This window comes from Bombus impatiens, unplaced genomic scaffold (assembly GCF_000188095.3).
Source record: "Bombus impatiens unplaced genomic scaffold, BIMP_2.2 scf_1879, whole genome shotgun sequence".
Taxonomy (NCBI): Eukaryota; Metazoa; Arthropoda; class Insecta; order Hymenoptera; family Apidae; genus Bombus; species Bombus impatiens.
The window spans coordinates 50,199-64,825 of NT_178298.1; the positions used below are offsets into that span (position 1 = coordinate 50,199).

The window sequence follows — 14,627 nt, forward strand, 5'->3', positions numbered from 1 at the left end:
CAAAAATAATTCTTTCTTAAAATATATACGTAATATGTGAAAATCAGCCTATAATTAATTCTAGATACAGATATGCATGTATATAGTCAATAGTTTATGACTATGACAATTCGTAAGTTGTCTTTTATTGTTATGGGAAGTGTGTACAAATATCCGTAAGCTTGTTCTCTTATAATTATGTTTACAGTTATCAAATAATCATAATATATGGCGTATAACATTAAAACAATATGATAAATAAAATTCCTTTCATAGTCGTAAGTATTTAACGTTTATATATAAATTCATTGTTTATACTTACATGAAATTATTCTATTATTTATTCTCATTCTTATATTAAAATATTGTAAATTATGAATGAAAGTTATATGTTTAGTTTTACAAGAATTTTGCTTGAAATTTTAAATTCTGTTCAAATATATAATAATTGTATCAATGTTTTATATATTTTCAATGTTTATACTTAAAATATTTGCTTTTATAAAAAATTTGTAAACGTTAATTTGTTAAGTTACTAATTTCGATTTTCTTATTAATTAAAATTGATATTCTTTAGGTAAAAATCTGCCTTTTTTAAAATGAGAGCTATTTTATTGTTTTTAATTTTAATTCAAACAAGAGGAGAAACAATCCAGACATGTCCAAAGTATTGCACATGTAAACTTGGTGCACAAGCAGAATGGCTACGAATTAAATGTAGTAATGAATTGCAGAACATTAGGGATATCAATCTTGATAGTGTCAGCGTGGAATTAGTTCAATTGTAAGATTATAATACTAATTGTACTATTATGAATTATTCTATAGCACACAGAGTAATACTTATTTTTAGTTGTAATATTTTTAATTACTTAATATATTTCAGAGATTTGAGCAAGAATGATATTTATGCTATTGAAGCTAACATATTTAAGAATTTGACAAATTTGAAACGTTTGAACTTATCGCAAAATGATATAACTTTTATTGGTGAAAATTCTTTTGATGGTCTTGGAAATTTAGAGAGATTGTAAGAATATTAATATATTTGTTATTATTATGAATCATACATTAGTTATTATTGAATATATTAATGCTACAAATATATTCAATTTTTATTCAGGGATTTAAGTAAAAATCAAATTTCAACTATAGATGCTCATACATTTAGCAAGTTGCCAAATTTGAAAAGGCTGTAAGTTTACAGATTTTGTAAAATATATTGATGTATATTTTTATGTATATTCTTTTATCTTACATATTATTTACTTGATTATTAGTGATTTGTCCGGCAACAACATAAGTGTGGTGAAACCATCATTATTTCATAATTTACTGGCTTTAGAGCGCTTGTAAGTGAGTCTCTAGTTTCAATTTTTATTTACTTTCTTTATATTTGTTTTACCGGTTATGTGTGTGCGTGCGTACATGTGTGCACATATATACGTATAATTATACTCATGAGTATTTAAAAAAAAAAAACACTGATCTATAAAAATATATTATAGGAAGTTAAACGAAAATAAATTAACAACTTTAATGGAGGGTACTTTTTATGGTCTGAAATCTTTAAAACAGTTGTAAGTAAGTTAAATATAATATATGAATTCATATAAATTGAATAAAGTTACTCAAATTTTAATTTATATTTCAGAGATTTATCTAACAATCCATGGAGATGTGACTGTGAATTATACTGGTTTAGTAATTGGATTCATAACAGTTCTATTAAATTAAAGTAACATATCTTTTAAATACAAAAATAGAGATTTAGTAATTATATAGGGTATAATGTGTATCATAGTGTAATAAGCTTTTGAAATATTTCAGTCCTGCCCCAAAATGTGTATCACCTATAAATATCAAAGGTGAATTTGTGAAAAAATTGAAGTATTCAGAAAATATTCAATGTCAGTGGTTACCTCCCACAATTGAACTTCGGCCAGTTAATAATCAAGTAGTATTTGCTGGAGATTCTATAACTTTAAAATGCAGAGCACCTAGTATAACAGAAGATAGAAATGCAAGACTAAGTTGGTTGTGGTATCCTAATACTACTTCTGAAACTGTAGATTTAAATACATTTCTAGATCCACAAAAAAGTTTATCTAATATTAAAGTGGATAACAGATATCTTGCAGATAGTGGTATTGTGGACAGGTATTTTAGCATTTAATACATGTAGCGTAAATCAAAGCATTTATATATATGCATAATAAAATTATAATTTTTATAGTTCTCTTAGTATTGTTCCTGTTAAAGAAGAACACAATGGCCAATGGAATTGTTTGTTAGTTTCTGTAAATGGTAATAGAACAAAAGCAATCAGTGTAATAGTTATCTCTGAAGAAACTCGTTATTGTCCTCTAGCAGGTAAAATAAAATGTATACTTCAAATTTTAATATAAGTCTAATAAATTATTATGTTACAGTAACTAAAAATAATAAAGGTATTTATACATGGCCAAAAACTATAGTAGGATGGAGGGCAGAATTACCATGCGAAGGCAACCACTTATCAGGTTTAATGCAAATGCCTTTAAAAGCTTCTTATCAATGCAATATTACAGGATATTGGGAGAATTTAAACACAGAATTATGTCCTTACATATCACATATAACAAAAAGTTTAGAACAATTTTCTAAAGTTAATCTTTCACTTACAAGGATCAGTTTATTAGAAAGTGCGAAGAAATTCAAAAATTATACAGGAAATACCATAAAAATAACCGATCCTATTGAAGTTGATTTCATAACTCAAACTATAGAAAATTACTTAAATTTTGTAACTGAAGAAAAAGAACTTGGTTCTATGTTAATTGATGTCATTAGTACTCTGATCAATGTACCAAAGAATATTTTAAAAAAAGCTGAAATTTCCTTTAAATCTTGCACGCGACTAATAAAAGCTGTAGAAAAGATTATACAATTTACTCCATCTATACAATTTTACAAGAAAAACATGGCACTAGAAGAATTCAGAGTGAAACGTGATAGTTTTACAGGATTAATATGTACATGGTATTCCAATAATAATCCAGAAATACGATTTTTACAATGTACAACAAACAATAGAACATCCCCGATTAATATAAAAGATAAAATAATTGAAGCATCAATACACCTACCTGCATCTTTATTACAATATTCACAAGAAGTTACTGCTCATCAATTAATGATTTCTGTATATAGCAATAGTAGATTGTTTCCTAAAATAATTAACAATGATAATATGGATATTCCATCATGTGTTATTGGAAGCAAGTTATGTATGTAATTAAAACTAACATCAAAAATGCTTATTTAAAACGTAAAAATAATATAATAATATGAATCTTTTTTCAGATGGAATGTCAATACAAAATTTAACTGAGCCTGTATACATTATGCTAAAGGCACCTTTATACTACTATGCCGGAAAAAAATTATTACCCGTAGTTTGGGATGAAACATTAAATAAATCAGGAGGCTGGACAAATGATGGTTGCTATTTAAGAAATGTATTAAACAACTTAATAGTATTTCATTGCAATAGATTGGGATATTATGGCCTTTTACAAGATACTTCTACATTTGATTACAATGGTAACAGGTACGTATTTAATAAATTTTTATATTTATGAATTAATTTGTAATACTTCTATTTTCAGCATAAGTGGCGCCAAATTTAGGTATTCAAATCCAGCAATATATATTGGAAGTATTGCAACAGTAACATGTTTAGTTATTATGTCTGTTACATACATTATCTGTTACACATCAATTGCTATGCCTAAAAAAGCAAAACATTGTGTTATTAATACTTGGTTTGCTATGGCATTATTATCATTTTTTTATAGTATTGGTATTTACCAAACAGAAAATATACCAATTTGTCAAGGTGTTGGTCTTATTCTACATTACTTGTCTTTATGTTGTTTATTATGGATGGCAGTATTTGCAAGGTATATAATTAATCTTTACATTTTATAAAAACTATACAATGAACAAATATTAAAAGGTTAATTTGTTTACAGCAATATGTATAAAAAATTATCTAAACCAAATCTCGAAGATATTCCGGATAATGAACTTCAAGATCCACCAATACCGAAACCATTATTAGGGCTGTATCTAGTTGGCTGGGGTATAGCTATGATCATTTGTGGTATATCTGGCGCAATAAATTTACGAGAATACGCTGGATATTCATATTGTTTTCTCACAACTGCTCCTGCTCTTGTTGCATTGTTTGTTCCAGCTGGATTTCTAATTGTATATTTATCTATTTTTCATTTACTCATTAAATGTTCAATTCAAAATGTTGATATGAATGCTCAGTTGTCTGAAGGTACACAAGCAACGGAAAATATGGATTTAGAATTATTGGAACCAAATACAAATCTTTCTGTAGGCAGGAATAGTGCACGCAGTGCACAGACTGTTTTATCCGATATTGACGACTCAGAACATTCTCAAATAACTCAACTAAAGGGTCAAATTATTATTTTAATTTTATATTTAATATCATGGATTACTGCAGCAGCAGCTATAACAAAGCCATTAAGTGCATACATTTCGTTTGATGAAACTATATTTGCTACTTTATATTCCCTTTTTTCTAGTTCACTTGGAATTTTCATCCTCTTTTTTTATGGAATTGCACGAAATGATGTTAGGTCACAATGGTTAAAAATGGGTTGTTGGTTTCAAAAACGAAAAAATCAATGTTGTCGAACAAGAAGTATCTCTGATGCAAATCCTGTAATAGCAACGCAATCATTAGTACAAAATTTGGTACCTCCAATGTCTAATTCTCAGGCTACTCAAGTTACATCTGATTCAAATTCCATTGGTTCATCCAGATACACCAATAGGTCGCAAACTTATAATGCGTTTAAAGTTACAGATATTATAACCAGTCAAGAAGTTTCACCTGTTGGTAGAAAAATGACCAATGTGAACTTAGTTGTATTACATCGACAGCAATACAGATCTGATAATTCCGTAACAACATATATTGAACCAACTTGTGTTGAAATGTTTTATAATCCTCATCAAAGTGGAGTTGCTAGAAAATTTTTTAGAAAACAACGTCGTCATACAAAAAATAATAATCTTGGTCCTCGAAAACAAGGTGATGGTGGTGCTATGAGTGATGCTGGTAGTTGCATTTCTGTACCACGATCTACTACAAAATTAGATAGTAATATAGACCAAACCATCTTAAGTAGCAGTGCAAAAGTAAATAATACAAATATCCATGTTGAGTTAAATCCAATAAATGACATTAAAAACGTTAATATACTCTCAGATAGCGGTGGTAGTATCTCAGAGGAAAGAAATGTTCCAGTGCGATTTGTTATTGGTCAAGAAGGTCTTTTTGGAAATGTAAGAAAAGTTAATAATAACTGTAGATTACACGATTCCTTAAACACAGTATCAAACTCTGCGAGGAATAATTGCCAAAAAGTAGAATTACTGAGTATAACTTTACATGACTCAGACATGGACATCAAAACTGATGAAGAAAAACATCTGCAAAGTGTTTCACAACAATGTAGTTTAGAATATAGCTCGGAAATAGAATCTATTACTCAGATGACTAGTGAAAAAAGCGACCATAATTTACCAGAAGTTTATGAAACTGTAGATAACATTATGAACCCAAAATGGTTAAAAAAAGACTGTCAAAGTATGAATGAATTTCATGGAGTAGAAGAACGGCGGTCTAATGCCACTTCAAAATGGTTAACTCATTCTAATAGCATGCACTGTCTTCCAATAGAAACTGTGAAACCATTAAGGAATAATTTTTGTAATTCATTAAACGACATCACATCCCTTACCAGTTTAAAAAAATGCGAATATCTGAAATCATTTACAGGCTTACAAAATATTACAAATTCAAATTTATGTGATAAAAGTCGCCTATCTCAAAAATCATTTAACAAATTAGAATCACCTTTCCCTAAAGTAAATAGTGCAGTTAAAGATAATTTACATAAATTAATGCAGACTACATATATTACTCCTACAAGAAATACTGAATGTGCCTCTAATGTGTGCACTGATGAATTGAGATCTAAACAAAAATTAATCAGTTCTATGATTGATATGACATCACTTATGCACAGTTCTTGTAATATTGTAAAAAATTTAGATTCAAACAATGAAGTAGAGAGCTTAAACAGACAACAAAATATACAGAATATTGAAACTAGTAAAGCACACTTAAATAATCCGAATACTTATCTACAAATAGTAAAAAAAGAAACAAGTGTTTAATCTAGTTTTGCTTATATAAAACACGTAACATATTTATATCATATAGGAATCTCGTCTAACAGAGTAAAATAATTTTTTGCTAATATTTACATTTTTATAATATTTGAAGAAATACTTATCTTACTCTGCTTTATTAATTTATCTACAAAACATAGTTCCTATACATAAAAATGTTTTACAAAAATGTTTCATCTGTTTCTACATCTCTACTAATCTTTTTACTTCTTTTAAATGTCGAATATCTTTCATTCATTTTTATTCGTGTGTATATATATATATATATATATATATATACATACACATATATATATATGAAACATTCATTAAATTGTTTGTTGGATATGTATTTATTCAGAGAAAATTGTACATAATTAATACAAACAACTCGATATTTTTGTGAATTTTAAAATACTCTTCCTTTTTTTGCTTTGTAAATATATTGTTCTATAAAAAGAGTGATCAAGAATTACATAACTGAAATCATTACATCTATTGAAATCTGCTTCCATCATATATCATTTAGATTTAAAGAATATTTTATATTTAATTTAATTGAATTTCCACCAATGATTTTTTGTACAATAAATTTTTGTTATTATTTTCATGATTACATATGTAATTTATAATATATACTCTAAGACTGAATATTTTACTAAATAAATTTGAGAACACATCAAATTTGTCATCATTTGTCTTTTTATACATCTAAAATAATTTGAGAATATCCATATTATTATATTTAAGGTATACAATGTTTAAAATAATATTAAAAGATATAATACGTGCACATATGAGCACCTAGACTGTATAGAGTTATAATGTATAAGAATATTACTTTCATATAAAGTATATTAAAATAATAGGTACAATTTTTATACATAATTTAGTTTATACAGTATTTAATTCATTAAATATAAAGTTTATACATGTAACTCTTTTCTTATACTTGAAAATATATTTAAATGGTTTAAAAATATGGCCTTATTCTATATTTTAATTTGCATTTTTTTCATTAACATTCCACTTGTACAGAATTGTACAAAATACTTGTAAACAAAATAGGAAAAAGGTAATTAATTGTATCATTCAAAATTACTGCTACAAATTACAGCTTTAAGTTAAGAGATGATAGTTTCATTAAAGGATATTATTTATATTAGTTCAACCATTCCTTAGGGTTTCTCAATACATCAACAAGTTCTGCTTCTTTTGAACCAGGTTTTGGTTCATGCATATATTGCCAATTTGCAGACAAAGGCAAAGACATTAATATACTTTCATATCTTGCACCAGGTGTATATAAACCAAATTTTGTACCACGATCGTATATTAAGTTAAATTCAACATATCTTCCTCTACGTAATAATTGCCATTGTCTTTCACTATATCCATATCCATCATCTTTATGTTTGTCAACTAATGGAATGTAAGAAGGAATAACAGCTTCTGCACAAGATTTTACGAATTGAAATGCTTCTTCTTGGCTAGGAGTATCAATGTCATCAAAAAAGATACCACCTACTCCTCTACGTTCTCCTCTATGTGTGATAAAAAAATAATCATCACACCATTTTTTGTATTTTGAATAATATGAAGGATCATATTGATCACATGCAGCTTTTAAAGTACTATGAAAATGTTTTATATCATCCTCATTTAAGTAATAAGGTGTAAGATCTGTGCCACCTCCAAACCACCACTGAATTGAACCATCTGAATCTTCTACTTCAAAGTAACGATAGTTGAAATGTATTGTTGGAACCATGGGATTTCGAGGATGAATTACAGCACTTACACCAGCTGCAAAGAATGGTACAGATCCCTCTCCCATTTTTTTTCCACGTGCTCTCATTTGTTGTACTGCACCTGGTGGTAACATACCAGTAACGACAGATACATTTACTCCAGCTTTTTCAAAAACAACTCCATCTTGCAAAACACAAGTAATTCCTCCACCACCTTCCTTCCTAACCCATCTGTCAACTTTAAAAGAATGGCCTGGTTCTTCTAAGGATTCTAAAGCTTTACAAAAGTCTGCTTGAGTTTTCATCACTAACAATTCCATTTTTGTTTTCATATCATCTTTCTTCTTTAATTTCTTTATGTCAGTAATAGGTTGTGCCATAAATTTTTTAATATCCAACTCATTTTGTGCTGCGAATATTGTGATTCCTGAAGTACTATAAACCAAAACACTTGTGAATATACCAAAACCAATGTACTTGATGTTTTTGGCCTTATATTGGATTGTATAATGTTTATGAAAAAAATGACGTAAAGAAATCCAATTTTTTATTAATGTTCGTGGAATCATAGTTATCTGTAATTAGTGAATTAGAGTATTTTTAATTGCATGTTAACAAAGTAGCAATTGAGAAAGTTAAGTTATGCTTTTTATTGAAGAATATATCATTCAGAAAATATTAAAATAAACTGTGCAAATTTTACAATATATTAAATAAAAGAATTTATTTTCGGTTTTATTTTAAACAAATTTGACATTACTATAAATGATGGATATTGATTATCGGATTTTGATTATTTATTATTAATCATAAATGAAGTAAAAGATTAAATCATAAAGTATTATAAAATAGTGTAATAATATCATTACTTACAGTTTTTCAGGCTTGAGGAATAACAAATGTGTCTCTTATCGAATTACAGAACAGCAAATATATAATTATGTTATGTGAAAACGGGAAATAAATTATTTTTTTAATAATATTATAAATGTTGATAATAGCGTAATTATCTATACAGCAAGGTGTCTTAAAGTAATTTTCAAACCTAATAAACATTTATAAATAGCATATGCATCAAAAAAGAGAAATGTGTATCATAGGTTAACTACCAACATAGGGATATATTGGCGTATACTTGATGCACATATGTATTTTATAATTAATATTATTTTACTTTTAAAATGTGGTTCAAGAAACAATTTAGTCGATTTCTTAAATATCCTCAGTTTTATACAAAGACTTTGGTATGTTATTATTTTTGTTTACATATGTATATAATGTATTTTGTTTACATATGTATATAATGTATAAAAGTATTTGGTTTATTTTTCTTTTCATATATTATTTTATATATTTCATATATTATATTATATTATATAATTAACATATATATTCTTTACAGTATAGGACACAGTCAACACAATATAATGTAGACGCAATAACACATATTCCAGAACCCGAATATAATATTGATTTTCTATGTGATTCATGTAATCGAGATATTATTTTTAATAATATAGCAGCAAGGAAAAGTATTGGAGATATTGATAAAATTCTTGAACTTTCAAAAAATCCGGAGTTAAAGAAGGCTCTTTTGCATGAGTTAAATAAAATACCAAATCAAACAGATCCAAGAGTATTATCTTATGGCGAAGAACCACAAATTTTAAAAGAATGCGGGCATAATCCAGAATTTGATTTTGAACCACAAGAATTTTCAACATTAGTTACAAATTTAAAGGCATTAAAAAGTAAACAATTGGGGCCCTTAATAGGAACACGAGGTTACTTGTTCTTAGGAGATCTAGCAGAATTAGAAGAAGCATTAATTCATTTTACAGTCAGGAAGTTAATGAAACATGGCTTTAAACTTGTTTCTGTACCTGATATTATCCCTACTGAAGTTATAGAAAGATGTGGATTGATAATAGATAATGGAAGACAGCTTGTATATAATTTAAGTCCTTTTTATGGAGGGAACTATAGTTTATCTGGAACAGCAGAAATGTCCTTAGCTTATAAAGTAATGAATACTATATTTAGTTCAGAAGATTTACCACTAAAAATGGCTGCTGTAAGCAGGTGTTTTAGGGCTGAAATATCTAATCTTATGCATGAGAGAAGTATATACAGGTAAAAAATCATGTTACATATATTTTTAAATATATTTTATTAATATGATAATATATCTAACAACTGTTTCAATATTAATAGTATAACAATTACATAAATATTATTTCTAATAAATAATTTTATCTACTCATATAAGGGTTCATCAATTTACAAAAGTTGAAATGTTTGTATGTTCAAAACATGAAGAGTCAGAAAATCAGTTTCAAGAACTTCTGAATATTCAAGAAGATTTATTTTCTTCATTAAATTTATATTTTCGAATAATTGATATGCCAGCTCATGATTTAGGGTCTCCAGCATATAGGTATACAGTAGTATAATATTACATTATATATTGAAATACTTAGATTTTAAATTTCTTAATGTCACATCATCAATTTATATATTTAGGAAAGTAGATATGGAAGGATGGATGCCTGGAAGAAAATTATATGGAGAATTATCTAGTTGTAGTAATTGTACAGATTATCAGTCACGACGACTTGGTATAAAATATAAGACAAATAAGGGAGAAGTTTTACATGTTCATACTTTGAATGGAACTGCATGTGCTATACCTCGCATGTTGATAGCACTTTGTGAAACACTTCAAACAAAACATATGCGTATTCGAATCCCTGAAATTTTAATACCTTATATGGCAGGAAAGACACTTATTAAAAAACAACCAATTGCTAACATGAAACTCCATAAATACAAATCACAAATCTAATATGTACCTGTAATTGTACATGTAACATTTAATCTTCTCTGAAAACAGTTAAAAACAAGTAATAATTACATCTTTATTGTTTTTGCCATTCATGAATGTAAAAGTATATATGTGTAGGAATATTTACTTGCAATCTACATTAAAATAAATTATCTATTTATCAATGTATATAGAATTTTATTGTGCATTAACCTAAATGCAATGAATAATAATAATTTATATAATTCTTATATTTATAATATACAAAAATAAAATTTTTAAAGAAATAAAAAATGAATTCCAATTATATATATTAAGAAATTACTTGTTTCTAGTTAATTGCTTTTATTTATATAAATTAATTAATATTATAGGAAATTAAACAGGATTCATAAAAAATTCAAATATTAAACACCACCTGACAATATATTTTCTAGAAACTAGTACAATATTATCATACAAAGAATGTGGGTTTGAAAATTATACATACACAGGGATAAAGATCTTTTCTTCATTAACTTGTTATTCTGTATATATTTTGCAGCGGTGTTATAAAAATGTAACACAAAATATTTTTTCTTAAAGTAATACAATTTAAAGACACTGTAAATTTTACAATTTATCTTCCTCGTTAATCAGATGGTAATGTATTGTTTTTTATTCATTAACGATTAAAAAACTGTATGTATTTGTATATTGATATAGTGTATCGCAGAATGATACAAACTTTATTTTATCAAAATTTCCATTTGTCAATACAGTCCAATTGCAGTTCATATTTTGATCCATTCCAAAAATTTTGGATGTAATCCAAATATATTATTTTTTGATAATGAAGCTTATATTATTCTGAAATATAAAAATAATATAAAGTCAAAAACAAAGCTGTAAACCTTGATTAAACATACTTCTGTATTTTTAATCTTCTTCTTCTCCTGATTCAGATTCTTCTTCAGCATTCTGTAACCATTCAACGAATTTTTTCATTTGATCTAAGAACATCATTTTTCCTTTAACAGAATGGCCTTCCTTATACCACTTCAAAATCACTTCTTCTGATATTACATCCGCTAAAATAAAATATGTTAAACAGAAAATGGACACAAACAAAGAAATTACTAATAAATGTATGTGTCAGCATTATAAACGTACTTTTATAAAATAGTAAAACAATTTTCTGGAAGACTTTCATGAAGTTCATATTCTCATAACAAAATTCCTGAACCTTCAGAAGAAGTGCAAGCTCAGATCTGGCAGTGGTTGTAAAAACATCAAACAGTGGAGTATATATTTTTAAGTGCTTCAGTGCTTGATCAGCCACTAATTCTTCTTTTTTATTCCATTCAGCTTGACCCATTACTACAACCCAAATCTGCAAACATTGTTAACAATTTTATTTAATTCTAATGTAATATAATAATATCATAAAACTATAATTACCAGGCCAATAACTTCATGCTCAGGAATACCACTCTTCTGTGCCATTTCTTTGAGATCAAGTATAATATCTTTCAAAGGACGATTATCAGCCAAATCATCCAATAACAGTTGTTGCAAGTCCCGTTTTGCTTCTTGACTTGCTTGAGCTTTATGTAATTTTACAATGTCTGCAAGACCAACAGCTTCAAATACAGATCGAAAATATTCTTCAGTTCGTTTATTAGGCGGTACAAATTCCATTAACCTGTTGATCAGTATGTAAAAAAAAAAAAAGAAAAAAGAAAAAGTAATGAGAATAAAACAAAAAACCTGATATAGATATAACAATGAACTTTATAAAGTTTGGAATTTTCTCATACCTTCCTTCAATATTTCCTTTTTTCAAAGCAGTCATTAAACTGGATAGACCTTTCTCCTGCCTCCAAGTGACAAAAACTTCTAATAAAAAGTCTAATGCTAAGTTGTCTTTAACCAGATGTTCATTAATTAAAACTGATAAAACAGTAGGTGGAACAGAACCATTGGATATCCACAGAGCCGTCATTCTAGCTAATTTTATCCTTTCTTTAGGAGTGAAGCCTTTCATAAAAACCAATACCTTTTTCATTTCTTCCTCAAACATTTTTTCCAAGTATTTATAACGTCTCATAAGTTTGATGAAAACCTATAAATAAAGTTATTTTCAAAGCCATTGTTAAAGTACATATCATGACAGCTTAAATATACATAGAACAGTATACGTCACTTGTTCAAAATTTCGCATAGATTCCATATCTTCTGGTTGTTCAAAAACACAAGCAGTGGTTTTTACTGGTTTATCACCATCTTGAGCAATAGAACCGCCTGGAACTAAAAGTCCACCAGCTATTAAGATGTCAAAAAGGTCCTCTCCATATCTGCGGTAATCTAATTTAGAGCCAGCTGCGTCCAAGTACTTTGAAATTGCATCTAAGTCGTTACCAGCCTTTTCCAAACCAAGTAAAATCGCATCTCGAAATCCCATAGGGTCATATTTTTCTTTTTCATCTAAAAAAATTCTTCATTATAATTTTCATTAAATATACTACCTAAGAAATCTCATATTTTCTGATGCATACCTCTTTTTCTGGTCTTTATGCGTTGACCTGATAATATTGGTTTTTCTATTTTTTGACTCATACAATACCTTTCTGAAATGGTAGAAATTTCAATAAATATGCTTTAAAATTTTTCGACTTTTTCTTAAATTAACGATAATATATTTATAACATATACATATAAGTATATAATATGTACCTATATATGCATATACATATATAGAATTGTTTGCCTTATGTTGTGTATTACTATTGACAAATTTTGAAAATCTTTTGACCTTTTATTTGTATATTAAGACAAAAATTTAATAAGATTGAGGATTGAGAGACTATAATGAGACCATAATGAGGTGGCATTTGACTTTAAATCTGTTGGCACTTCTTTGACAAATGGCGACTTTCATTAAATATATTCTATTACGTCAAAAATTCCTACTTATAAATTACTTTATTATAAAGATTAATAGCATTAAAATATACGTAAAAAATTCTACTTTTCAATTAGTTTATTACTCCTAAGGTTAAGGTCATGGGATGGAACCACGATGGCTGAAATTTATAAAAAAATTGAACCTTTTACAGAGATCAGGTTATATGAAAAGCGAACGAATATTGTTTAAATTTTAATGACTTTTACTTCTTAACTTACTTAGATGCACGTACAACTGTAGAACTACCCCTTTTCAGGCGTATGAGGACAATACGAAATATCTCAAAGAGGATTTTGAGTACTTGAGATCAGCGAAACCGAAGAGAATCAACTTGAAGAGAAGCCACAATTGACAGGGAAAAGATAGGATACTCGAATTTACATTTCGTAATGCGTTTTTAACGCCATCTAAACTGTTCAAAATATAATACTGAAAATAGAATTTGTAACGACATCTAGTAAGAAAGAATATATAACAACATCTATTTTAAGAAATAATATATTTATTAAAGAAAGCGATATAATATTTGGATATATGTATATATGTACAGAGGTGAGTAGATCTGATACGTGGATATATACCATTTCTCTAACATTCGTCCTGATATATAGAGTAAAACAGAGCATGGTCGTATTAGGTCTTATATATATATATATATATATATATATATATATATATATATATATATATATATATATATATATATATATATATATATATATATATATATATATATATATATATATATATATATATATATATATATATATATATATATATATATATATATATATATATATATATATATATATATATATATATATATATATATATATATATATATATATATATATATATATATATA

At 27.1% G+C, this 14,627-nt stretch overlaps 4 protein-coding genes across 7 annotated transcripts; 2 read left to right on the top strand and 2 right to left on the bottom strand.

Annotated features, from left to right (window-relative positions):
• The first annotated feature begins 55 nt into the window (after positions 1 to 55).
• LOC100740197 (adhesion G protein-coupled receptor A3) lies at positions 56 to 6,345 on the top strand. 4 transcript variants are annotated; one of them, XM_033324240.1, is made up of 14 exons: positions 56 to 257; positions 557 to 763; positions 866 to 1,009; positions 1,103 to 1,174; positions 1,260 to 1,331; positions 1,488 to 1,559; positions 1,634 to 1,717; positions 1,810 to 2,139; positions 2,216 to 2,352; positions 2,412 to 3,248; positions 3,325 to 3,571; positions 3,630 to 3,923; positions 3,996 to 5,202; positions 5,273 to 5,489. In XM_033324240.1, exons 2-14 carry the CDS (start codon positions 579 to 581, stop codon positions 5,351 to 5,353), a joined length of 3,762 nt encoding a protein of 1,253 aa, XP_033180131.1. In that variant the 5' UTR covers positions 56 to 257; positions 557 to 578; the 3' UTR covers positions 5,354 to 5,489. The 4 variants fall into 4 exon arrangements, with proteins under 4 accessions (XP_033180131.1, XP_003494271.1, XP_033180130.1 ...); XM_003494223.4 differs by having other exon boundaries at positions 3,996 to 6,246; XM_033324239.1 differs by lacking the exon at positions 56 to 257 and having other exon boundaries at positions 579 to 763; positions 3,996 to 6,345.
• A 785-nt stretch (positions 6,346 to 7,130) lies between these two features.
• On the bottom strand, positions 7,131 to 9,116 carry LOC100740439 (oxygen-dependent coproporphyrinogen-III oxidase). Its single transcript, XM_003494225.3, has 2 exons — positions 8,865 to 9,116; positions 7,131 to 8,566 (listed from the first exon to the last, which is right to left on the bottom strand). The coding sequence occupies exon 2, from the start codon at positions 8,558 to 8,560 to the stop codon at positions 7,403 to 7,405; it is 1,158 nt and encodes a 385-aa protein (XP_003494273.1). The 5' UTR covers positions 8,561 to 8,566; positions 8,865 to 9,116; the 3' UTR covers positions 7,131 to 7,402.
• On the top strand, positions 8,882 to 11,004 carry LOC100740315 (serine--tRNA ligase, mitochondrial). The gene is made up of 4 exons (XM_012392899.3): positions 8,882 to 9,235; positions 9,394 to 10,124; positions 10,261 to 10,428; positions 10,515 to 11,004. Exons 1-4 carry the CDS (start codon positions 9,173 to 9,175, stop codon positions 10,834 to 10,836), a joined length of 1,284 nt encoding a protein of 427 aa, XP_012248322.1. The 5' UTR covers positions 8,882 to 9,172; the 3' UTR covers positions 10,837 to 11,004.
• A 218-nt stretch (positions 11,005 to 11,222) lies between these two features.
• On the bottom strand, positions 11,223 to 14,144 carry LOC100740561 (protein krasavietz). Its single transcript, XM_003494226.4, has 8 exons — positions 13,981 to 14,144; positions 13,353 to 13,424; positions 13,001 to 13,281; positions 12,615 to 12,919; positions 12,256 to 12,499; positions 11,968 to 12,187; positions 11,724 to 11,885; positions 11,223 to 11,664 (listed from the first exon to the last, which is right to left on the bottom strand). The coding sequence occupies exons 2-7, from the start codon at positions 13,411 to 13,413 to the stop codon at positions 11,734 to 11,736; spliced, it is 1,263 nt and encodes a 420-aa protein (XP_003494274.1). The 5' UTR covers positions 13,414 to 13,424; positions 13,981 to 14,144; the 3' UTR covers positions 11,223 to 11,664; positions 11,724 to 11,733.
• Positions 14,145 to 14,627: the final 483 nt, after the last annotated feature.